The sequence below is a fragment of the Leptosomus discolor genome, chromosome 1 (assembly GCF_034619465.1).
Source record: "Leptosomus discolor isolate bLepDis1 chromosome 1, bLepDis1.hap2, whole genome shotgun sequence".
Lineage (NCBI taxonomy): Eukaryota > Metazoa > Chordata > Aves > Leptosomiformes > Leptosomidae > Leptosomus > Leptosomus discolor.
In genome coordinates this window covers 129399358-129424453 of record NC_141391.1, presented here as the reverse complement: position 1 = coordinate 129424453, position 25096 = coordinate 129399358, and the positions used below count along the sequence as shown (strand labels likewise).

General features: G+C 43.9%; 1 protein-coding gene across 1 annotated transcript; it reads right to left on the bottom strand.

Annotated features, from left to right (window-relative positions):
- Positions 1-25068, bottom strand: CHD1L (chromodomain helicase DNA binding protein 1 like). Its single transcript, XM_086464403.1, has 23 exons — positions 24972-25068; positions 23542-23654; positions 22100-22206; positions 20724-20838; positions 19205-19236; positions 17057-17138; positions 15205-15367; positions 14846-15001; positions 13558-13650; positions 13003-13099; positions 11510-11583; positions 10297-10407; positions 8613-8727; positions 8013-8166; positions 6760-6925; positions 5277-5422; positions 4741-4904; positions 3782-3990; positions 2612-2710; positions 1784-1854; positions 1416-1530; positions 1057-1165; positions 1-356 (listed from the first exon to the last, which is right to left on the bottom strand). The coding sequence occupies exons 1-23, from the start codon at positions 25066-25068 to the stop codon at positions 278-280; spliced, it is 2667 nt and encodes an 888-aa protein (XP_086320529.1). The 3' UTR covers positions 1-277.
- Positions 25069-25096: the final 28 nt, after the last annotated feature.

The following is a 25096-nucleotide window of genomic DNA, read 5'->3' as shown; positions in this document are numbered from 1 at the left end:
TAACAGCCGACCATCAGTGAAAGTTTAATTTTCCATCTCCAAAACAGATCTGGGATTGAGCTAACATCTCTATCCAAAGACTCTTTGAAGCAGTCTCATTCCTCTCCAGCGCTACTGACAACATGTAAACATTCTGTCCAATAAAGGCAGACAGATGCAGCGGCAAATAACAGCTGTGTAAGCCATGTTTCTAAAGTGGATGCATACAGATCGTCTGTGTGATACTGAAGAGATCCTTGGCTTTTTGTGCATGTTTCTCAATAAAATTACTGCATCTTCATGGCTTTGAGACTGTTGTTGAAGATGAATATGGTTGTGAAGCAAAGGAAGAGCCTTTATTCCTAGGGAAGTAGTATCTATTAAGAAGCGTCAAGGAAATGCTGTCAAGTGTCAAGGAATGCCAGACAACGTGTCCACAAAGATATTCACCAAGGAAGGAGGCATAATGCTCTAAATACTATTGTCTTTGTTTCAGGCTTTCAGTTTCACAGAATTGCTGACAGTGGCAGTCTAGCCAATGCATGTCTTCCTACAGAAGTGACAAAACACAGCCTCCTTCTAAACCTGTTTCCTTTCCTGGCAGGTGAAAGCCACGAGCTGTTTTGTTGTAAGAGCCTGTCCTAACACACACCAACTCCACCATGTTCAGCCAAGGAAGCAGGTTATCACTTGCTTGGAACACTGGAATGGTTTTTTCACATTCTCACTTTTCCTACTTTCTGACTCACTTCCGTTACTCTGAAATCCCAGTCACCTCCCCGACAGATGTGGCATATAGAGGTGAGTTGATGGCTGTCAACTGAAGACTAGCACCCCATTCTAATAAATTCTGACAGGCATACTGAATCACACTAATCTGTCATTATCACCTAAAATGGTAAGTCCTCAGTGTGGAATGAGTACCTGGATGACAGCAAAGTCAGAGAAACCAAGTTTTCAGCCGGACTGTGGCATCTGTGCCTTGCCTTGCTGCCTTGCTTTGCATCCACCAAGATATTTAGGGGGTCGTTTCAATATTAGATTGTGAACAAAGTAAGACATACTCCAAAAGGATACATAAGAGTGGGGATACCCCGTGTTGCCAAATATTTTCGGATGAGCCGCTCTGTACCATACCAGTTGAAACCTTTTGTTGCATACCCAATACGTGGAAGATGCACTGTTGCTGTGAAGAAAGGAACGGAGAATGCACACTCTTTAGGACAAGATACACAATCAGAAAACAATCTAGATAAGGACTTCAAGATACCCAACAAGCACAGAAGAAATATTTTGGAACACAACATATCTGCCATGGAGATCTCACTCTTACTTCACTTCAAAAAAACCAGCACAGGAGAGATGGAAATTGGTCATCATCTTTAGACGCAATCACACATATAAGTCTTTTACTGTTCTACTGCACAGACACTTACCACTCCTTTTCTTGGCTGCTAAATAAATCTTCTTCAGGCCCTTTTCCAAAGCACAAAGCTTAATGCCAGACAAGTTGTTGGACCGATCCCGGTGCTGAGCTACAATCAAGGCCAACTAAGGAGAAAATGCACAAAAAACCGAAATGGAGTCTATATACAGTGCTAAGACACACAGTGATAGCTGCTGGAAAACTGCGTTACTATTAGCTTTAATAAACAAGAAAAAGATCTCCTTTCTTCTAATAACTGCAACTCAGCCATGTTCAGTATTCAGTGCCATTATTATTGGGAAAAAGACATAACATTCATTTCACACAGCTTCAAAACATGTGGACAGAGCAACACAAAAAGGAGCTGCTTATTCTCACCAAGTCTTGCCCTTTTTTCCTGGATTTTTTATCATCAATGGGGAATAACAGGGTTCTTCCTAACTCCAGGTCTGTCCAGAAAACAAGAACAGAACAACAACAAAAAAATCAGTCCTGATGGGCAGTCAATGCAGCAGTGATTTCACTATCACACTCCGCATTATTGTCCTTGGCTTTCTTTATCTCCTTATGACGGTTTCAGCAGAGTCAGACCCTTTACTCGGGGAAGCAAGACAGACATTAACCCCCCACCCTGAGACACGCAGACACATACACATTCCAGTTAAAGACCACAAATGGAAAGAGAGACACTGGAACAAGAAGAAAGTATCTCCCAGCAAATCAGGAATGAAAAAACCAAAAGGTCCACGTTACAGCAAGATGTGCATTCCTCACCAGCTGCAGGTAGCTCAAAACTGCTAATACATGCTCAGAAGATTAGGGCTTGGAGGGAACCAAAGGCTCAACTGAGTACTGCCTGAGGTGGCTTTCATCCTTCTTAAAAGCACTTTGACAGAAGATGCAGTGCTCTGTCTAATACAGTGAAAAACATTCTGTGAATAATGAACAAGTTCTGGTTTTTTCTTTTTTTTTTATGACTTGCAGCATGGATCGGAATGACTGACCCCTGTGCAGAGTTCTCATACTCCAAACAAGTCAAGTCAAAGCACCCACTGTATTACTACCTTCAGAGCTAGGGATGCACATATCCAGAGAAAGAGGAAAAAACACGAGTATCAAGGGACTCAGGCACTTCACTCCTGCAACATCAGTGGGATTTAAGCTCTTTCAAGTATCTTGGCCTAAGGTCATGTTTTATTCTCTTACCTTTCATCTTTCCTGCCATCTCATATATTTTCCTTGGCTGATCAGAACGAGCCTCCAGAGCTGTAAATAAACCACCCCTTCCCCAGCGGCCAGAGTCATCTAGAATGAAACGACAAGTTAGACCCCTTTTAGAAAGTGAGGTTGAAGACCACCCCTGGAGGAAAGGGACCTACTCTGTGCAAATGCAACGAATCATTATCAAAACCAGATATGGGAACCACACATGAACTGAAGTCAACCAGTACTCAAGGGACCACCCTAGAGGACAAAACTTAGCTCTTGAGAAAAACAATCTTGTCACGGTTCCCTGAAAAACTCTGCAGGAAGAATTCCTTCTTCCTGCCCACCGAGGATGCTCAGTCAAGCACTAAGCATGGCAGCAAGCATATAAACCTGTTGGTATCCTCACATATCTGCATATAGGTGCATAGAGCATGCACCTAGTATGTCCCCAGATTAGTGCGCTGGGCTTCCCCTAGCTAGACGTTTGTTATTTGCAGGCTCTTACTTTTACTTGGCATTTCCACTTTTAACATGAGTTTCTGTGCCGAGTTTAACATAAGCCAAAGCAGATTATAATATTCTGCTATAGCCCTGGTCAGAGAACAGCTTCAACACTGATTCAGAAGGAACTCTGTGACCTGAATTTCTCTCCTTCAGCTTTAGTGTCTTAACAGGGGTCCTTAAATGAGGAAACTAGCTTGGAGCCTCTGTACTGTCAGTGTTGAGGTGAGCATCAAGAGAGAAAAACCCTGACCTCAGTGTCTGGAAGTGCCTGTCTCTCTCTGCTGACTGTGTAAGGGAGACGATTTTCAGTACCTCAGTTCAATCCCTACAGCTTCCATGGGATGAACAAAAGGCCCTGCTCTCAGGAGGAACTGTGCCCACTTGGACACCGACACAATTTCAAGCCACATAGGCACCTTTCAAGAGGCTCACCCATAAATCCAGAGAGGGCATGAAGAGACCCATATACACCTTGCTAGGACTTGTGTGGGTTATATATGGTGGAGTAGAGGCTGTACTGCCTCTGCACTACTCAACAGTAAGTCAGACTCAAATCCAAATTATTTCAGCCCGGAAGGAAATTAGAAACTACTGAGCTAGCCAGGACAGTTCAGCCCCCTTGTCCACCTCACCCAACAACATTCCTGTTGTTGTAAGTCTCACCTAGGCAGTGGACAATGATGGCATCCTCCTCTTCTGCTTTGGGGTGGGTGACATCTCCCATGACATACTTGATACAGTTCAAGTCTGCATCTTCATAATCTAAACTCACATTCAGCCCAGCCTCATCCTCCTCAAACTCTTCCTCAGAGTCACTTTCCTCTGAAGGAAGGCAGGTAGACGTGTAATGATTTGCCTCCCACCAGGCCATCCTGAAACAAAACAAGAGAAGATGATGTTCAATGTAAATCAAAGGGGGGGGGGGGGGGGGGGGGGGCACAGACCTTGTTTTAAATCATTGCAGTGAAACACCGGAGACCCAGACATGCATTCCCTTTGCTCCCCTCCCCTGTTTCAGACCGGAACAAAGTTTACCACCATTGTTATCTGTGATATTAAGAGCCACGTGCCAGTGTGATAAGGCAACTGCAGGTGTGGAAAAAGTGAGCATATGATAAAGGGCAAGGAGCTACTTCGAGTGGTGAAAAGGAAGAACACCCAGGAAACAAGGAGGGGAGAGACAGGACACATGCCAGAGAGTCACAGATGTCAGACCAATACATAAAGGCCAACTGTGACGTTTCAGAAAGCTTCTCCCAAAAGGCCACTGTACATTCAGATACGGGGTTCTTATTCAGGCCACTCTCTATGAATCAAATTAGATGTGAAATCAGGCAGCGTATTGAGAGGAAGAGAACCCTTTCTAGGGGCTCAAGCCATATTTCCACCTTCACGTCCCTACGTTACGCAGTTTGAGCACACACACAGAAACATCCTGATGTATGAAGCTAACCCTGTCATGAGGGTGGCCTACAGCCATTTTGTCATCTCCTTCCCTCATCCCCAGCCCCACCTGCCAGAGTGGATAGAGAGCACAACTTGTTTTCATTAGTCAGACACATTTCTAAAGTACAGTGTAACAGACATCAGCTTACAAGCAGTAGATGTAGTACAAACCATACTTTTTCTTGTGTTCTGCCTCTGCTTTTGCCTTCTTCTTTTCCTCCATGAGCCTTGCCCTCTTTGCTGCTGCCTCCTGGCGCTTCTTCCTCCTAGCCTCCAGCTCCTCTTCACTCAACAAATGCTTCCTCCTGGTTGACTGTTCCCGGAGGCCTGTGAGAAGGGCCTGGAGAAAGAAAGAAGTATCACGGAAACAAACTGCTCATCTTAAAGCTATGTCTGGTGACCACCTTAACCTACACTTCGTTCCCATTTGTCCACTTGTCCGCAGGTCTTAATCATCAGATCCCCACTGACACATAATATGCAGTTTTGTGACCGAAGTTTATATTAGGGCCCTGCACATCATATCTCTGATCTGTTATTAGAATTGCTTAAGTGTCAAGCCCTCAGACTCAAGAGCCAACTTTACTACATTGACATCCAAATCTTTTAACATACCTTCTGCAAGGCGTAAGTAAAGAGAGAAAATTGACAGCCTCGATTTCCACAAGCAAATGAAAGAGCATCATGTGCCCTGCCATGTCTTTTGCCTTACGTTTGCTTTGTTCCGGAGAGCTCTCCCTTCCTTACTGGTCTCTTCAGTCAAGGCTTTCTGAAGATCCAAAAGCTGATCAAATGCTTTTTTGTCTTCTCTGCTGGGTTCTTTTGAGTAATCTTTGCCTTCGTACACGTACATGTGATCTTTAAAAAATAATTAAAAAGCGTAAAAAGGAACTGAAAGCCACTAACACCTTGAAGTGTAGTGACATCAGACAAAATTTGGCTTCTCTGTAACACTGTTCTACTCTCAGCAGAGAAAGATATTCACTCTCATAATTTTTTTGTATGACCAGTGTCAGCATCATGTAGAAATGACAGAATCAAGATTTGCTTCCTTAGGCAAAAGCTTTTCATTTAAGTCATTTATACTGGCAAGGAACCTTTTTTCCTATTTCAGTCAATTAACTATACTAAGTTGTGGCTCCATCACTGTTCTCTTTGGTCATTCCATCTCTGCCAGTAGCAAATTCATTTAGCTGTGCTATCTAGTTACCAGCAACTCTTTTAAATGGACAGTAAACTTTTTCTTTTGAGCTCCCAAACAATATAAAAGCACAGAACTCTGGCAACCCAGAGCTACTGCTCATCAGGTGAGCTATTTTCCCAGTAACTATGACATAGTGTGCTACCGCCGCTCCTCTTTAAATTACCAACAGAAAATAACACTCTTTGCTAAGTCTCAGCAAATAATTACTTGTTGCTGGCAACTGCTGCAGGACGGACAATACCTAACCTGCAGGGCCGTATTTCTGCTTCAGTCACAGGTCTATATTTAAGTGCTACTATGTACTCAAAACAGAAATTCAGTCTTTCTCACCATGACACTAGAAGCCTTAGACTTTATTCTCATGTAGTATGGGGCTATGAAAAACTAACCACAATTGTGTGATATCTGGACTGGAAGGCAGAGTACTGAAGACAGAGTAGGTTTGTTCTAGTTATTTAGACTCCATGACTCTGCATTTCTTATCTGACATTCTGGAATTTTTAAAGGTCATTTCAACTTGTGATTTTCATGACCAACACTCTTTTGTTTGGGGACAAATACAGAAGACCTGCTATATAGCCTTCCCTTAAGTTACTGTTATAACTCTAAAACTGTAGATCTATCTTAGTGTCTCTCTGCGGGGAAAAAACAGCAGCTGCAATTTGAACATTTGGCCTTTTTTCGTTAATTTCATCCAAGGTCTCATAATATTTGAAGCACATGAAGGAATTCAACCCCCCAGCAACAAAAACTGGGCAAGCATTGTTACCATTATCTTACAAATAGGCAAATAAGGACACAAAAAGAAAAAAAAGACCAATAAAGGCTCAGAAAGTCAGTCTGTGGCTAGGCCAAAAACAAAATCCAAGTCACTTAATTACAAGTCCACTTTTCTTCTCATTGCCTGAAAAATGCCACCCCTGCCTGAAAATCCTTCTCTACCAGCACCCAAGTGTCAAGCATTTCATAGGTATTTAGATTCTTAACTTACTCTCTGTGTCCTCCTCTTCACTCTCTTCTCCGTGTGGCAGCACAACGTCCATTACCCACTTCCCTCCTTTTGTCTCTCCAAGGATGTTTTCTAGCTCCACATCCTGTATTGTACTCCCCTCAGAGGAGAGCAATTTATCCAAGCCAAATTTCAGGATTTCACTCAGCTTTAATAAAGAGAAGGGGAAGTTCAGTACTAGTATTTCCTAACTCGGTGCTAATCTCAGTGTCTCGAGCTTCTCAGGCTTAAATGCAAAGAGTGTACAAGTGGAGAAATCTAAGCCTCAATGTTACCTGTCAAAATACTTATGCTTTAACACGCTTAGTTCTCCCAACACCTGATGGGACAGGCCCCTGCAACATATCTCCCTCAAACATAACTCATCCAGACTTGAATGGGTCATTTTTTTCCAGGGCTAAATGACAAATCAGCATTGTACTGACTGCGTTCAAGCTGCTTGCTTCATAGTCAGAAAGACCAGGCTTGTTTTTGCCCCAACTCCTTTAAAACAAAAGCTTAAATACCACAAAAATCCATGGGGAGAAAAATATCAGCATGGAATTTCCTACGGGCTCAGTTCCACTTCTCCCATGGAAACTATAATTGCCGAGATACAGGCTGATGGGGCGGGGAGGGAGGCGGTGGTGGAAAGCATACACTAATTCCAAACCTCTCCCAGGTTTAGTTGCACCCAGGGACTATCTTTCCCTAAATGTCACTTTGCTTGAGGTTTTCACTCCAAGTTCTCAGCACAAACCTCAGCTTTCAGGTCAGAATTATAAATCATGCCCTTACTCCTGAGCGACTATATTTGCCAAGAGGTCAACAGAAGGTTGATGGAGTTTCAGACTAGCAACCAGGAGCTGACTAAGTACTTATCATCAGCTCTGTTAGTGAGAGAAAAGCACCAGAGACAGATAAGTTCTAGAAACAATGAGTCAGCTTCCACTTTAGACCTGTTATAATTAAAAATAAACAAGTAAAACATAGGGAGGTTCTGCCTTCCCCTCTTCTCCAAGAAAACACACCCTTTTTCAACAATGGACATGCCTCAAAATTGTAAAAACTGCCTTCAAATGCCAGATCTTGTCTGGACCTGGGATGTCATTTTGGTTTCTGACATGCAAAAGCTGTCACGTCAATGCACATCTCCCCCAAAACAAGTTGTTCATATCAGACATAAATGTGGAAACACTCTGGGACATTTCTAAAGATGTTAGTGAAGTCAAATTGATGATATAGGTCTATTTTACCTGTAATTCTGCTGCTCCCTGAGGCTTGGGTGCTCCCAGAGCAAACTGACCCCCTTCTACAACGGCATTTGTCAGCCGGAGCTTAGAAGCAGCTCTTCGGTAGATTATTTCTTCAATTGTATCTCGCCCAATCAAGCGGATAATTTTTACAGGCCTTGAAAAGTTTAAGAAAATTCTTATTATTTTCCATTTTTGAGGTGCACTAAAGCTGTTTCCTTGCATGGAGCACCATCCCCTCACCCACTCCTTTGATAGGGGAAAAAAAGGCAAGAACAAAACCAACAAAAATAATCATCAGAAATGTAATGCTGATACAATTGCTTCTTGACACAGGAGACATCCTCGCTGCAAAAAGTGCAAGCAAACCCCCAGATTCCCTCTCCTCCTCCAAATCTACAAGGCTGCCACCCTAGACATGACAAGGATAACAGTCCTCAGTGCATGAGGCTGCAACAGAAAAATGAAGACATAAAATCCTCTCTGCTCTCCTTTGATCTTCAGTCTATTGTCCTTTAACCCTCCATTGCCTATGGATAGGGAAAGCAATACTGAGAGACCAAGAGAGTCAGCAACCAAACCCCAAGTAGCAACATTTCTCACTTGTGCTGCCCAATCCGGTGAGCTCGTGCTATTGCTTGCAAGTCATTTTGTGGGTTAAAATCACTATCGGTAAAAATAACTGTATCTGCTGCTGTCAGGTTCAGGCCAACTCCACCTACAAACAAAGAAGAATGTCACAAAATATATCACCAGCAGAAAATAAGAGAAGCTGGAGAATTTACGCTACGCAAGGTTCTGTCACATCTGATCAACTGTATCTAATTCAATCCACCTCTCAACGCCAAATCTAAGTCTCATAAGGATCTAAAAAGATGGGTAAGCCTTCCATTTCCAGCTTTCTGCAACAGCCCAAAACCAAGCTGTACTGTGCAACGTAGTCAAAAAAGATAGGGTGCAAGTGAACCAATGCAAGGGGGACTGGTTGTCAAGACCGATGAACAAACATATTCTTTCACTGGCAGGCAGATTAATCCAGCAAGGACTGGCTTCACTGAGGCTACAAGGGACCACCCAAGTCATGGCTTGGCTGCAGCACAGAAGCAACAGGTAAGTACACTGCTGAAACAGCGGAAAACACCAGGCCCAACTATATAATAACCAGAGCCTAGATATTCATGACTTAAAGTTTTTGAAGTTAGAGCTTGGGCTCTCATGGAATGAAAAGAAAAAAATACAGGGTACTTTTTGTTTGGTTGGTTTTTTAATACCCAATATTGTGACTACATACTGTAGTTAAAGAGGGGGGAGCCTGCTGCCTTACAATTCTTCCAGGTCATGCCAAGCACCTCTTCACAGTAATCAGAACATCCCTTCAAGTGAAGACACTCATGCACTTGAAAAATCTCTGTCCATAACAGTGATGGAAATACGTTAGCAGACCCATTCCCAGCTGAATACAAGATGCTTTGGCCAGACATTGCAACATGCAGTAAAAAACAACTCTTAGTCTGGCTGACATGGGCAGGGGGAGAGTTCAGGCACTGTGGTGAGACACACACTTATTCCTACCATCTAGCATTAGGCGCTTCTCTTCAGTTTCTCTACATACTCTCCTCAATGCACTGCAATATCACTGAAGCCAGGCTCATCCAGGTAAGTCTGGCCCAAAGGAAAACCCTCAAGTTTGATGCTTGAGATCAAGCAGTGTGGATCCCTCCTCCGGAAACAAGCCTGCCTCTCCACTTGGTTGAATAGAGGGACAGGGAGGTTTGAAACTGTGTAGAAGACACAGATCTGCCTGAGGAGATAAGAGGGGAAGAAGCACAGATGGCAGTCCCATGGCGTTCTTTGCAGTCTCAGGACGGTAAAGGCTCTCCTTTGAGTCTGTCTGCCAGCTAGAGAGCACGTCCACGTTCAGCAAACTCAAGAAGCAATTCCACTAGCTTACTTAAAGGAAGTCTTGCTCCCGCCTGAAGTCTGGTGCTTGCAGAAATAAGACGCTAGTGAGATTCCTTAAGCTCAACCTGGCACAGGGACAGGCATTATGGGACTTGGAATAAAAAAGGTAACTCAAGTGGCTGCAATATAAAAAGTATCTTGGCATCAGCTGCCAAAAGGAAAGCACACAAACCAGATGTCCTAGCTGAAAGACCCAAATTCAGGATGTGTCTTGTCTCCCTCAAAAATCCCCCACATGAATAGAACTCCCTGAAATCTTGCCAGAGAGAGCAAAAGAAGAGCACAGAAGCAGGATAGGTTGTTTGTCTCTCCTTTCCTTACTTACCTGCTCTGGTGCTCAGCAGGAAGATAAAGATGGGCTGTTGACCAAAGTTCTTAATGGCAAGGTGTCTCTCTTCACCCCGAACAGAACCATCCAGCCGCTCGTAGCTGTAGCCTTTTCAAACAAGCAACACATATGTTTCTGAAATTCTGTCTATGCTTTCACCCTCCTACCTCATTCTCTATTGTCTCACTGCTGTCCTGAATCTTTTTATTCCAAATCCTCCTGCTTTGATTCTCATTTTATTGCCTTCAAGTCCTTCATTCTTTCCCGGTTAAACCTCACATAAACTGAAGTAGGTAATTTTGCTGAGTCTGAAGGAGAGACTCTCAGCATTTAATTTGCTGCTTGGAAACACAACAGGAAAATTCAGAGCCAAAATAAAAGAACGTTAGCATACAGTCCCATTTCAGACTATGCTGTGCTGGCTGTTGGCCCCACAAAACAGGCCAACAACCATTGGATCCTCCTTACAAAAACTCCCATGGCCTTCAGTGTGTGCTTTCCTGTGAGCAAGCAGTACGGGATATGGCTGTACATTTGGCTTTATCCTGCATTATTAGTTGTCCAAAACCATAAACACCAAACAAAAGCCTCTTTCATGGGAAATCCTAAGTAGGCATGGAGCCACGTGGATAGAAACAAAAGAAAATGTCCCAAGAACAGTTTGGTAACCTTGCCAAAAATAGTCTGATCCAACCTGCCCTCGCAGATATGTTGGGGCCCCACTGCCAACAACTGTTTTAATCAAAAATTAATTTCCTGGTATGAATGTGGCCCAATTTGCATTTTATGCTGGACAAACTGAACCTAGAGCAAGCCTACTGCCTTCAGTGCAATTACTTCAGGACTCAGGAACATAATTGAACACAGGTATATAATGAAACATTGCTACCATGCCATCTGTTAGCTCCATTTCATCAAGGAACCAAAGCAGAAACTACTTTGAAGAACAACATTTAAGTGCCAGCTCATTTCAGGCAGGTGGTAACACAGCAAAGAGCTGAACTCAAGACCCTCCAACTCACAGCACTACTGCAAAAATATGGTTTCTATCTACTAAGGAGCAATAAATCCTCATCACAGTCCCTTTTCCATCCCAGGCAGATCTGAGGATGGAAAATGTTTGAGGAAAATGTTCCTCAAAATCAGAGGAACAATATATGGCAGAGATCATTAGGTTACGCCCTCTGCTGCCAAAGCGTGTAGAACATACCTCTATAGTCCATGTAGTCTTGCAGGATATCAAGCAGTTGAGTCATCTGAGAAAAGAGCAAGACGCGGTGGCCACTGGAAAAAGAATGTGAGACACCATGAGCTCAACATACTGTGACAGCATTTCACAGAGTGGTAGAGGGGTTACAGTAGCTTAACCAGTCACTGTTACATAGCAAGGCCTCATCACCTCTGTACACTAAGCCTCAGAGTCATGTCCCATTCCCTCACCACATTTTCAGCCTCACATCCAGATGCAACCAGTCAGCCTCAAATGCCATCATCAGTTGCCATGTCTAGAGTCTGGAGTCACAGAGGCGTAACAAGGGTCTGGCACAGCTCTGCTGCTGGCTGGACGCAGCCTGGTGAGGATCCAAAGGAGCCTGTCTAAAAGGATCCTCAGCTTCAAGCTAGCATCATGAGGTCTTCCTCGCCACATGACCTGCCACACCAGACTGCTCTCAAATCACACACTACAAAGCATCTTCAACGCTGGGAAAATGTAATATCAGCATCTCTGTGACAGTAGAGCATTTCCTTCTCTCCAGATCAAAACGCCTACAATGGTGTATAAGTGAGAACTCAACTCTCCTCCCTGCCAGCTCTAGGCCTCAGTGCTCTGTTTAAATCAGACTTCACTGTAGGGAGAACATAGGCGTTTTCAAGTCCAGAATTTGCACAGGGCTGGTCCTGTGGCAAAGACATTCAAGGGTATCCACTCACAAGGTGTTATACAGCAGGACAAAGTCCTCCACAATCACATCAGAACTTCCCCAAGGTCTGTTGCAGCCCTGTCCTTTGGATGTAGTCAAAGGGAAATCGCAGCCCAATTAAGAAAGAAGGTAGAATTTGTGTCATGCAGGAGGCACCCTTTCACCAACTGCACAAGAACGTAAACCAGTTTTATTTGCCTCCTATCTGAGAGCTGGAGGTAAATAGTCAAGGTCCTTGGGTTGTAGATTCTGAAGTCACCACAGCCCAGCACCAGGAGTTCTGAATGCCATTCAGAAGTTTCAGCTTATTCTTGGCTTTTGGTCAAATCGAATTTCTTTTTCACATTTGCTATGCATTCTGCCTCCTAACAGGCTAACACACGCACAGTAGCACAAAGGAACTCAACTGATGCACTGGAAACTACTCTCAGGAAACCCATAGTCTAACCAGATACGCTGAATACCATGTCAGATGGTTACTCTCCCAGGTTGCCAAATATGGCAGATATGAGAACAGGTGAGAGAGCTAACTAAGTGTTTTGAGAAGTGTTTAAAGGGAAGCTACAAAAATCTTTGAGGTTACTCTACCATCTCTCATGCAGCTTCTTATACTGAAATGACTTCTTTCAGGTAGTCAATAACGTGCAATAAATAGGGCAGTGCTTGCGTTGTGATGAGTAACCTGCTCAATCTACGGCTAAATAAGGTAGTTTGACTTCCTACTTTACCTCTTCTCCCTGTGTGAATCCCACCCTATCTTTCTCACCCCAACATGACATACCCAGCATACAAGAACGAAAGGAGTTTGTCCAACAAACACAGCTTGCCACTGGCTTCCACAATATGGTCTCCAATCTCAAAGGGTTCTGGCTCAACACCTGGAACAGAAAGGAGTTTCAGAAGCAGACCTAATACTATGCAAGTAACAACTCAGTGGTCAACCTCAGTGTGTCTGCACTGTTAACTTATTGCCAAGCAGACTCCCACAATGCTTGCTCAAAAAGTGATGGTCCTTCTCCATCTCTAAAGAACACCCTTCGTAGTTCACAAAGCATTGTGATTTCATTGTTTAGGTAAGAGTAGAGGCACTGATGAGAAAACAAGCAGAAAGCTGCAGTAAGAAACTCAGACTTCACACAGCCCCCTACTTTATTCTAATTACTGATGAGCTGTCATATGTTGGAACTGGTCACAAACTCACAGCTGGTTCTGATTCAAGTACAACACTGTCTAATACTTGCTGCTTCTAAGTATTACGCTGCCAAGCAATAATAGAAAACCATTGTGTAAATCAAGAAACCCATTTTTATTTCAAGAGAGAGGAGTTCTTTCTTACCATTGAAGAGGTACGGGTGCGCAACACACTTCCGAAGCTGAATTAAGACATTCTGAAGTGTAACCTTTCTTCCTGTTTCACTTTCAAATGCATCTGGAACAAAAAGCACAGAAAAGTATCCGAGATCAGGAAAGCCCATGCTCCATCAATGAGTGTGACTGGGAATGTCTGGGCGTAGAGCACTGCTCTGAAGTGCTTCAGCACTGGAGTCTCTTTCTCTGCATATCACATCTGCATTTCAATTTCTATCTCAAGACTAACACATCTGTTTTCATGGACCAAAGAGAATTTCCCTCACATTTTTTGGACAACTTTTTGAAATTTTCTGGACTCCCTGGAAAGGGTCACCATCATTTTCCTAAGAGTGAATTATAGACCTAGAAATTGTCAAAAATAGTGAAAGAAATTTGGTGCAGTTCATTTGTATTTTCCAACAAAAAAAGTAATACAGCAGGGTCAAGATCTACTGGGCAATCAGGAAGTCAAGAAAAGTTGTATTTTTGTGAGGAGCAAAAGAAGATAAGTGCACACATGCTGACTTTAGAAGAAGGAGGTTCAGCCTGCCTGGTGACATGCATGCAAAGTGCCATTGGCTCCTTGATGCACCAGGCACTACCCCTCAAAGAACAAAGCGTTTCCATCCCCCCAGTTTTACTTTCCCTACAACACATAAGCACTGGCAAGCCATATGATGTGGTATGCATAGATGGAAGAGGAGGAATTCAGAGAGAAGCAAATACTTGCTCCCTCATAACTCAAGATGCTTTGTTACAGTTAGTTCACATGTGAAGTAACAAGGAGCGAGCTATTACGGTAAGAGTCTGTTGCTGCATTGTCTATACGGCCCCGTGGTTTCCTAAGAAACTTGTATCTACATCCAGTACATTCAAATTTCCTGTATGGCATCTGTACTACTATTGGAAAATTTGTAGCGATCCACAGATCCAAGATGTCTCGTACCACCCTTTTGTCTGAACACAAAACCATGGGACAGGAGCAGGCTTACCTGGTGATAAATGCTTTTAATTACAGGCTGGCCCAAAGTAGAGTCCTGAAGCTGACCCTCCCCAGCTCTGCAAAAGCACAGCTCTTGATTCATATGCCTCTTATTTTATCACAAGCTAAAACCACAAATCAAGCAACCCAAAGCACTGAATTTGGCACGTTCATTCTAGGTATATTCTGCAGGTCAAAGTATCTTCTCCTTCTCTACAACAGAGCACAGATTTACAAAAAGAATCAATTTTGGTTTTAAAATTAGCTGACAGGGTTCAAACCCCTCAGTTACCTAAATCTTTTGTCAAAATGGCCTTGTAGTACTTCCTTTGCAGAGCTGACATTCCATGGTACAGAACCACTTCCACCTTCTTTGGCAGCTCTGCAGCCACCTCAGACTTGACTCTTCGAAGCAAAAATGGCTGCAGAAGATTGTGCAATTCTTTGGCTATGTAGAGGCAGGAGAGGAAAAAAAAAAAAAAAAAAAAAAAAGAGGAGATTACTGCATTAAATACAAGGGTCATTACTTTTAGTGGCTTTGTTTTAAAGCTAGTCAGCATTAAAAAAAAAAAAAAGGAAATAAAGGGGACACAACACATCTGCTTCTTAGTCACTGCTTCTGATCCAAGTACAACATTGCTTATTACTGACCTGGCTCACTCTCCTTTTCAATTCCTTGGTAATAATCAACAAACTCTTTCACTTCTTCCCTAGGGAAGATGTCAGGCTCAATAAGGCTGAGTAAGGAGTACAGTTCCTGGAGGCTGTTCTGGATTGGAGTGCCTGTGAGTAGCAGGATGAAACCTACTGAGAACTGAAAGAACCAGCAACAAAACAAAATTATTAGGAGAAAGTATCTGTAATGTACAGCTACTTAATAACAACTCCACCCACTCCTAAGCTTAACTTAAAGATGACAGGTGGCACAGAAATGTCCGCAGAATGCTGCAAATGTCTGCCAAAACCATCCAACATAAGGTATGGTGTGACAGTCGTAGAATCATAGAATTGTTTAGGTTGGAAATGACCTTCAAGATCATCGAGTCCAACCATTAACCTAGCACTGCCAAGTCCACCACTAAACCATGTCACTGAGCACCACATCTACAGGTCTTTTAAATACTTCCAGGGATGGTGACTCCACCACTTACTTCCCTGGGCAGCCTGTTCCAGTGCTCGACAATCCTTTTGGTGAAGGAATTTTTCCTAATGTCTAATATAAACCTCCCCTGGCGCAACTTGAGGCCATTTCCTCTCATCCTATCACTTGTTATTCGGGAGAAGAGATTGACCCCCACCCTGCTACAACCTCCTTTCAGGTTGCTGTAGAGAGCGGTAGGGTCTCCCCTCAGCCTCCTCCAGACTAAACAGCCCCAGTTCCCTCACCTGCTACTCATAAAATTGTTCTCTAGATCCTTCACCAGCTTCACTGCTCCATCAAACAGCTCCATCAAACTGACTAGGCTGGCGTGAATGCCAAGAAGAGAGTGTAAGCAAAATAAGAACAAAGTGCAAAACCAACACCATGAAAATTCTCAGATCCATGCACTCTAGGGTCCAGTACTGCATACTCAGTGTTAGGTAATGAGAGACGACTGGAAAATGCTGTCAGAATAGGACAGTGAAATGAAACTGCAAAAGACTATTTCTATTTGCTGGCTAACTGACCCGCACAGCAACATTACCTGGTTGAAGCTGCTTACAGTAATCCTTATAAAGAGACTTGGGGAATATGATTACCTTTGAAAAAATACAAGTCTTCTCTCAAGTTAGGTAATAGAAAATACATTAGGAGGAGAGCTAAGGTAAATAACACCTATTTCTCTGTGACTACCATCAAAGCTCCTGAAATACAGACATCATGGGCAATATGTTCAGAAGATTTTTTGAAAACTTTTTTTTCAAGGTAATGTAGTTCATTGTTGCTGATGGCAACCCAGACCTAATGCCCATGTTTCACTGCCATGACAAGAAGTGTAGACTTCATTCAGGCATTCGTTGTACTTTGGAACCTGGAACAATTCTACTAATTTCAATAAAAAAGGGGGGCTCCATTAAATGGGACAATGGAAGTCAACAGTTCGTGACTTGAGGTCCCACGAACTAGGCAAGGGTTCCTTCATCCTCCCAGAGCTGGAGATAGCCTCTTGTCACTTTATATTGTCTTAGGTCAGGCAGACTCCTACCACTTCAGTAGCACAGCTGTGGTTCAGCACTATGTCTGGCTGCTTTACATTTTTCAGTGTCTCAAATTCCTCCAACGTGTCAAGCCCAAACATGAGCTGGAATGAGAGGTGAGCTCCAAATACTGCTCGCCTCCATGCAAAGCCAACAAGATAGGCCTTTATCTGTCTGCCACTAAATGCAGGAATCTGCTCACCAACTCTGATGGCAACTGGTTGTGGCCCAGAGATTAATAAACACTCAGAGGAGCAGAGAATCTGTATGCTATACTGAAGAGAAAAAAGGCTTTAGACAGTAAAAGATGGATGAGTTATTTTACCTCAGAAAGTGTCTTGTAAAGCAGAGAACTTTGATTTTTCAGTCGGTGAGCTTCATCTACAACCAAGGCAGCCCAGTTAAAGCTGAAAAAAGAGCATGTTCAGTTAGGGGCAGACAATTCATTCCCGTCAGTACAAAAAGACTGAAATAAGTGGTGGCTCTGCTTGGGTGACCTTGAGATGGTCCTGCCCCACGAACCACAAGCAAACATCACAAGCAGAGTGGGGGGAATTCACAAGTACTGGTCTTCAAGAGCCAGTGCAGTTTCTCAACTATAGCCTGGATGAGTTTTTCTGAAATCAAAACTAAGTAAATTCATTTGAATCTGTGGCTTCTATCTCCACCCCCATTTTTATGGGCAAAATGACATAAGCACAAGTTAGTCAAACGTCCAAGGAGCTCTACAATTTGGAACAAGACGCATGTGAAACTAGGCCCTTGCACCTATACAAAAACTGAACAACTATTACCAGGTAGCAATCGCGGAGTGACTACAAGCCTTTTGCAAATCACCCAAGACAGGAGCTTCAGCTTGTTCTGGGCTTAATATAGATGTAGGCAGTGTCTCATCAAGTAGGCTGCAGAATCACTGGTGACCAAGTAGATCCACCAGGCTTAATACAAACTCCAGATCTTTTCAGCCCTCAGTGTCTGTGCCTGCGTACCACTAGGGTTTCAACTCCCACATCACAGAGTGATGTCCACACAGTCAAGTCTGGCTGATGGGCAGGCAGGCGAGGGAACGCATGACCCTACAGCTTTTCTTACCTACACACTTCTCTCTCCGGTGGAATACAAGGGCTGGAGTCACAGGGACCCACATTCTCCCCACAGCTCTGAGTCCCTTGATTTCCCTCTTTGCTATTTAAGAGAGGTTCTCCACTGCCAGGACAGTGAAATGTCGTTATCCTTATTCTACAGGCTCAGCAACTGAACCTCTCCACATTACATTGGAACAGGGCTCTTGCTCAACTCATTTGTGTTGTTACACTGCTTGTAAGGAGTGATGGTAAGGCGAGACAGCTGATAACTCCAACCCACTTTTAAGAAGTGCTCTAAGTGCTCCTACACAGGACAAGGTACAAATGATTAGCAGCCACTTTTTTAAGAAGGAATACTAGAGGGCAAAAAACCCCTTGAATGACATGGCTTTGAGGTTATGTGCTAGCCTTAGAAGTAGGAAATCGCCCTGGAGCTGACATTTCTGTCATACTAGGGCTAGTTACTTGTTCTCCCTGGGTACTACATCCCAGCGTTAAGCTGCAAAATAAGCAGAATCATACGCAGCAGTGCAGGACATGATATGAAACTGTAAGGACAGTATGGCCACGGCTACCTTTCATAAGGCCTGGCTTCTACCACAACCTGTGTTCATCCAGCACAACCAGCGGCCAAGGGCAGCTGCTTTGCAGAAAGACAACAGGGCACCCACAGTGGGCCTGACTAGTTCTGGGAGATCCAAAATTGTGTCAGTGGGGGCCACTGGGTTTCTGCTCCTACAAAGATTCTGAGCCATCCATGATTATCTGGCTCCTCCCAGCAGTTGTCACAGCACTTACCACTATTGCAGGGTATTGGAGCTATTACTAAAAAATATGAAAACTCCTCCCCATTTCAAGTGTAGGCTTCTGTAAAATCCTGCACAGCCATGACAATACTTCCTACAGGCTGAACTTCAGCTGTATAATCAGTCTTCCTAGAAAGCATAATGCTCCATAAACCCTGCACAGTTCTAACTGGTGGCAGGAGGCAATGAAGTTCAGGATATGATATTAGCACGTGATCACCATAGCAATTTCAGCAAATTTTGCATCTAATACATTTATAACCTGAAGACGTCAAAGATGTCCGTTCTGATTATCAATCTTCTGGACTGATATTTAGTGTACTGCTATAAGCCACTATGTATCATATTATTTTGAGGTAACTGGCTTGAAAACTGTCCTTGGGAGAAGTTCATGTACATCTTAGCTGACATTAAAGATTCTTCACTGAAAGCTGGTAAAGGCAAAGTTCTAATCACAAGCAAAGAAGTTGCTTGGCTTCTGTGAAACAAGCATGGGATCTCACACACACACACAAACATATACTTAAGAAATTGGTGACAGACATGCAGAATTAAATTTGAAAAAATTAAAATCAGACTCACAATTTGAGAAATGCTGCATCTTTCAGACAAATCTGCAACAAAAATAAATGAATTTATAATGTAAGTTAATATATCAGTTAAGAAACAGAACATCTTTTTGTCTACTTGCAAACTATGATGGAATGGAGGAGAATGGAATGAAGCCACTTGCTACCTGAGGAAAGTAACATGAGAGTTATTGTAACCACAAGCTGCTGTGATCCTACATTTTAACTCCTGTCTGGCAAAACACCAGCAGTAGAACCTCAGAGAACTAATGGAAATTTATACAGTCATAAATGCTCTGCACCTCTGTAAAGTTTTTCATATCTTTCTCACTCAGTAAGAAACACCACATGCCTTCAACTTCACAATCTTTTCCACTCTAACCAAACATATGTTTCAGTGGATTAATCCAAGCTATTACAATGACCTGATAGTATCCTGAACTATAGGCATTGCTTGCCCAACTTCAGATTCAGAGGAAGATAAATCAGGTCACTCAAGAGAAATCCTTAAAAAGCACAGAATTTAATCATGAAACCAAGAAAAATCCTAGCTAAGTGAGTATCTCTATACAGTCGGTTGCTTTCTTGGACTTGCTTCAGTATGAGTACCTCCATTTATCACACTCAGGAAAAGGGTTATCACTGCTACTCGCTCCTGCTCGTGCAACATGGAAAAAGATTCAGGTTCACAGTGGTCAGCACAGGTCACACAGCTCCCAACGGGAAAAGACCGTAAAATACTTGAAGAGAGGGAAAGCAAAAGGGAGATCTAAGGAGGGGTGGTGGTGGTGGAAAGGAGCTGTGAGAGATGCTTTCCATCTAATTTCAAGTTGATGTGTTTGTTAAGAGACTGTTAAAATAAAAACCAAAGTGCTGACATGAACTGACACCTGAGGGCTTTTTCCCACTCCAGATAACAAAGCACCAGATCATACAAAGTCCAAAGCAGTGACCAAGGAAGTAACTCTTTCTGGTTGGTTCCACCTGCAGCAGGACAGGACCTTCTCATGAAAGCTCTGATCAGATTCAGCCGAAAGTCCTATCAATTGCAACAGGAACCTCACCATTTGTGATTCTGCGATTTTACAGCCCAGGAATGAAAGCTTTGTCCAAGGATGGCATGTTGAAGAGGGCACAAAAAAGGCAAACCCTTTCTAAGTGTTCCTGCATTGCCTGATTAATAGAATCTTAATAAACATCACACACATGTATGCTTCTATTAAATGTTGAAGGTCTGTAAGGCACCATACAAAGACAATGCAGATACCATCTAAGGATGGACATGTGCTTGTTGTCTTTACTCAAGGTACGATACAGCTACACAGTAAAGGTGGAATTAAAGTAGATTAGCTTAGGGATACAAAATCTGCAGCAACTTAGATGAGTTGGTGAAATGGGTTACAGAGTAGAAAATCACTGAGGAAGGCCAGAGATGAGTACAGTGGACAAGGCATGAGCTGGCTGGTACAGAAGAATGGAAAAAGTGAGGAGAAACTTGAGCCCTCCTTTCCAGTGACAGAGACATCACGTACCTCATATGTTGTCAAGAGCGCATGGAAGTGAGCTCGCTCTTTCAGATTCTGCTGCAGTTTGGGTCGCTCCTCCTTGTTGCCTATGTATGTCACAAAGGAAAGACCTGGAGCAAACCTGTTGTCAAGAGAAAGACAGAACAAAAACAGCGAGCCGAGCTAAGTCTGTCGTGTTTGTGAGCCTGGACCCCATTACAAAACATAGCTATTGCACAGATAATGAGAACCTCCTACCCAAACACCCCACCCTCCTGTGAGACGTGGCTGGATCTCAGCTTTTCAATCTAACCCCTTCCTGATTAACTTGCATCTCAGGCTGGCACCTCAGCTGCTGGTTCTGGTTTGGACAAGCCCCAAATAAACGGCATTCTCCTAGGTCTCCAGATCCAAGGCAGATGACTGAAAACCAGCCTCACGGCCCATCTGCTATTCTGAACTGAAAAAAGCTCATGAGCAGCAGGTGAATGAACAGTTTCCCAGGGGGTCCAAAGAACTGGCCTAAATCATGCTAAAATAAAGGCAAACAATGTCTGCAGCATACAGGTCCAAGTCAGGTCCTCGAAAATCTATTCTCCTAGTCAAAAAGCAGGTAAAACCAGTTCCATGGAGGATGAGTTTGGACGATAAAATTCTTCCTCATTTAACTGCACCCCTGATATTTGCCAAATGTTCCTCCTGGATAGCTGTTCATGGTCGATCTACGAAGGGATGCGTTTTCCCCCAACTATTCCAACTGCAAGCCTATCCAAATCAGGCCAGCTCACTTCAGAATGTAACCTGGATGATTTCAGATGTTGAGAGACAGTATCACCCGACAGCCCCATAGATCAACTTCTGTTCTAATCTTCAACTTTCTGCCTTCCCTCTTAAAAGGAATCTTTGGGCTCCAGCTTAAAACCGTACATAGTCGGGGCCTAGCAAATGTGCCATCGGCACAGTCATTGCACCCCAGCGAAGATGGGCTGCATTCACAGATGTAATGTATTTTGCATGCATATGTGAGCATGCCAAGACAGATACTATTTAACTTGGGTCTTACCTTTCATCACACAGAATCCTGGCTGTCTTCAGCAGATTTTGCCTAAGAGATGCTGAGCATGGAGGGTTACAAATCAATAACAAGCAAGAAGCTAGTAGGAGCATTTGGTCTGAAAGTCAGCCAATACTGTAAGTTGGATGAATTTCCATGTATAGCACAGCATTGTAAAGCCTATGCATTAACCACACAGTTTGCATTGATTTGTTGGTTTAGTAGCTTCCCTTTTTACTTTTTTTTTCCTTTTGAAAGAAACAAAACTTTCGGACTAAGCACATCTGAAGAAAATCTTCGTAACTTGCTGTGCAAGAATATGATGAGCTAGACAATTGTTGAAACTTACCTCTCCAGTTCCTCCTTCCAGTTGCTCAGAACGGACAGAGGACAAAGTATCAGAAATTTCTCTTTGTTTGTTATTTTTTTGGTCAAATAGAGAAGTAGAGAAATAGTCTAGAAGGCAAGGAAAATAATTTTTTTGATAACAAGGAAAGGGTTCAACCCAACATCCTGAACCTACATAAACTGTCTCCTTGTTGAGCTTTGTAGCTAGTTCCCACAGGTTCTCTAGCACAAAGCAGAGCTAATAGAATATGACATGAGATCCACCATCAATGACAAAAAATCTTAGATCCCGAAATGTGACCTTGATACCTGGAGCCCCTTTCCAAAGACCTTTCTCCCACACTCACAAAAAACAAGATCTATCATAGACCACTTTCTGAAACTACCAGTTTGTTATTTAAGACCCATTGAATACCACCAGCTGAACCAAAGCACAGTCATTTTCCAACAAAACTGAAACCCACTGAAAAACTCACAAAAAAAAAAGTTCTCAAAAATTTACACCTGTAAATCTTAATCCATGTGTTGACAAACTCAAAAATTGTCTTACTGCAGGTGCATCAAACCGATATCATTTGTACTGGCTGTGTATTGTGCCTTCGATAACAGCATCCTGGCCTGTATCAGCAATAGTGCGGCCAGCAGGAGTAGGGAGGTGATTGTGCCCCTGTACTCAGCACTGGTGAGGCCGCACCTCGAGTGCTGTGTGCAGTTTTGGGCCCCTCACTACAAGAAGGGCATTGAGGTGTCCAGAGAAGGGCAACGAAGCTGGTGAAGGGCCTGGAGAACAGGAGAAGAGGAGGCTGAGGGGAGACCTTGTCACTCTACAATTACCTGGAAGGAGGTTGTAGTGAGGTGGAGGTCAGTCTCTTTTCCCAAGTAACTAGTGATAGGATGAGTGGAAACAACCTCAAGTTGTGCCAGGGGAGATTTAGATTGGATATTAGGAAAAATTCCTTCACCAAAAGGGTTATCAAATACTGGAACAGCCTGCCCAGGGAAGTGGTGGAGTCACCATCCCTGGAGCTGTTCAAAAAAACGTGTTGGTGTGGCACTTCAGGACATGGTTTAGTGGGCATGGTGGTGTTGGGTTGACGGTTGGACTTAATGATCTTAGAGGTCTTTTCCAACCTTAATGATTCTATGATTCAACTCTGCACACTGTGAATTACGCATTAAGGTGTCTGTATAAAATCACCACTCATTGTTTTACAAAACCCTGAAACCTTTTTCAAAGTGTTACTCAGGACTTAACACTTGTTTTAAGTGATTAAGGAATGAAAGAAACAATAAAACCCAACAAACTCTCTCTTTTGAGTGTGGACTTCAGGACAGGACTGCTTAACTGATCAATCATTATGGTCATTTTTCATTCTGCAGAAACATGAGGATAATAAAAAAAATTAGGCAAAGATCATTTTCCAGAAGATGACAACGACATACCTGACAAGTCTTCCCAAGACCCATCTCATCACCCAGGATACAGCCATGCTGGACTTCGTAGCATTGCACCAGCCAGTTTACACCTTCTATTTGATAGGGACGAAGCTTAATGCCTGGGAATAAAAGCAATCTTACATTTACACAGGCATTCAATACACTCTATACACAGTTACACCTTGAAGCCACCAGAAACAGGTCCTGCCCAGAACAGGCCTTCCCAAATAGCTGCCTTACAGGAAAAGCACACCAGTTTTCAGCAGAAGCTGGTTTATCCTGCTGAAGAGCAGAGACACCAGTGTTATAGCAAATGCATTACATTAAACCATATTCAGGAACTTGTACACATGAAAATGCCCCAAGTCATTACAAAGGCCTGTACAAGGAACCTAATCTGAAAATTAAGCCGCTACTTTGCATTCCTAAAAGATGGCTTGATTTTCAGCTCCATCCACCTTTTAAAATATCTAAGTACTACATCCAGGGATACACTTTAGGCTACCAAAAACGTCTGTAACGCTCTACTACTGTATAATAATAATTTCTCAACAACACGTTTTCCAGCTTTCCTACACTTAAGCTAAGACAGACCTCAAGCGTAGGTCACTGCAGCTACTCCCACCATTGCAATCCTTATTATGGGGCACAATTTATCAAAAAAAAAACAACCCAGAAACAAGCCAAGCTGGAGTTCCCAAGACCCTTCCTTGTAGCTGGACGAAAGCGCTGCGTGTTAACACAGCGCCATTGCTGCTCTCTCCTCCCTGTGGAAACATGCAGGCTGAGCATGTGAAGTAACTCACCAGCCCGCAGGAAACAGAAACCCTGACTAGCACAGGGATTGAAATATGGGCTCCCCGCAGCTAAGGAAAACACACAAGCAGGCTGGACAGCCCAGGCGCTCCCCTGCTGCATCTACGCTCCAGGCAGCGGGAAGCACTTTAAAGCGTTCCCGCTCAACACGGACCCACTCCGAGGCCGAGGAACGCTGCCCCGTTCACCTGCTCCCCAAGCACAGAGCTGCCCGAGGCTGTGCTGAGCCGCGGGAGCAGGAAAAGCCGGGCTCGGGGAGCCAAGCCCCTGTCTGTCTGTCTGTCTGTCCCTTCCACCCGCCCGCAAAGCCGAGGAGGAGCGTGGGGCTGAGGCAGCCGGGGCAAGGTTCGCGCTGCAGCCATACCGCTCTCCGCGGCGGCTGCAGCCCGCTTTTACAGGCCCGGGAGTCTCCTTTATTTACACCTTTATTTATTTCAGACCTGGGGGTTGCTAACACAGAGCCCGGGCGATTACAGCTGCACAGCACCAGGCAGCCGCAGGGCCGCCTCCCGCCACCCTCTCACACAAACAGACGCCCTGACCCGCGTTACCGCTCCCTCACCGCCCCTTCCCCCCGGGCAGCCCGGGGCCTGGCCGGCTACCGGCGGCGGCCCGCTGACCTGTCAGCCCCCACCGGTAAACGTCCGCCTCCTCCACGCCCGGACCCCCCGCCCGGGCGCTGGCGGCGCGGCGAAGCGCCTGGAAGAAGCGGGACATGGCGGGCGGCGCGGGAGACCCCCTCGGC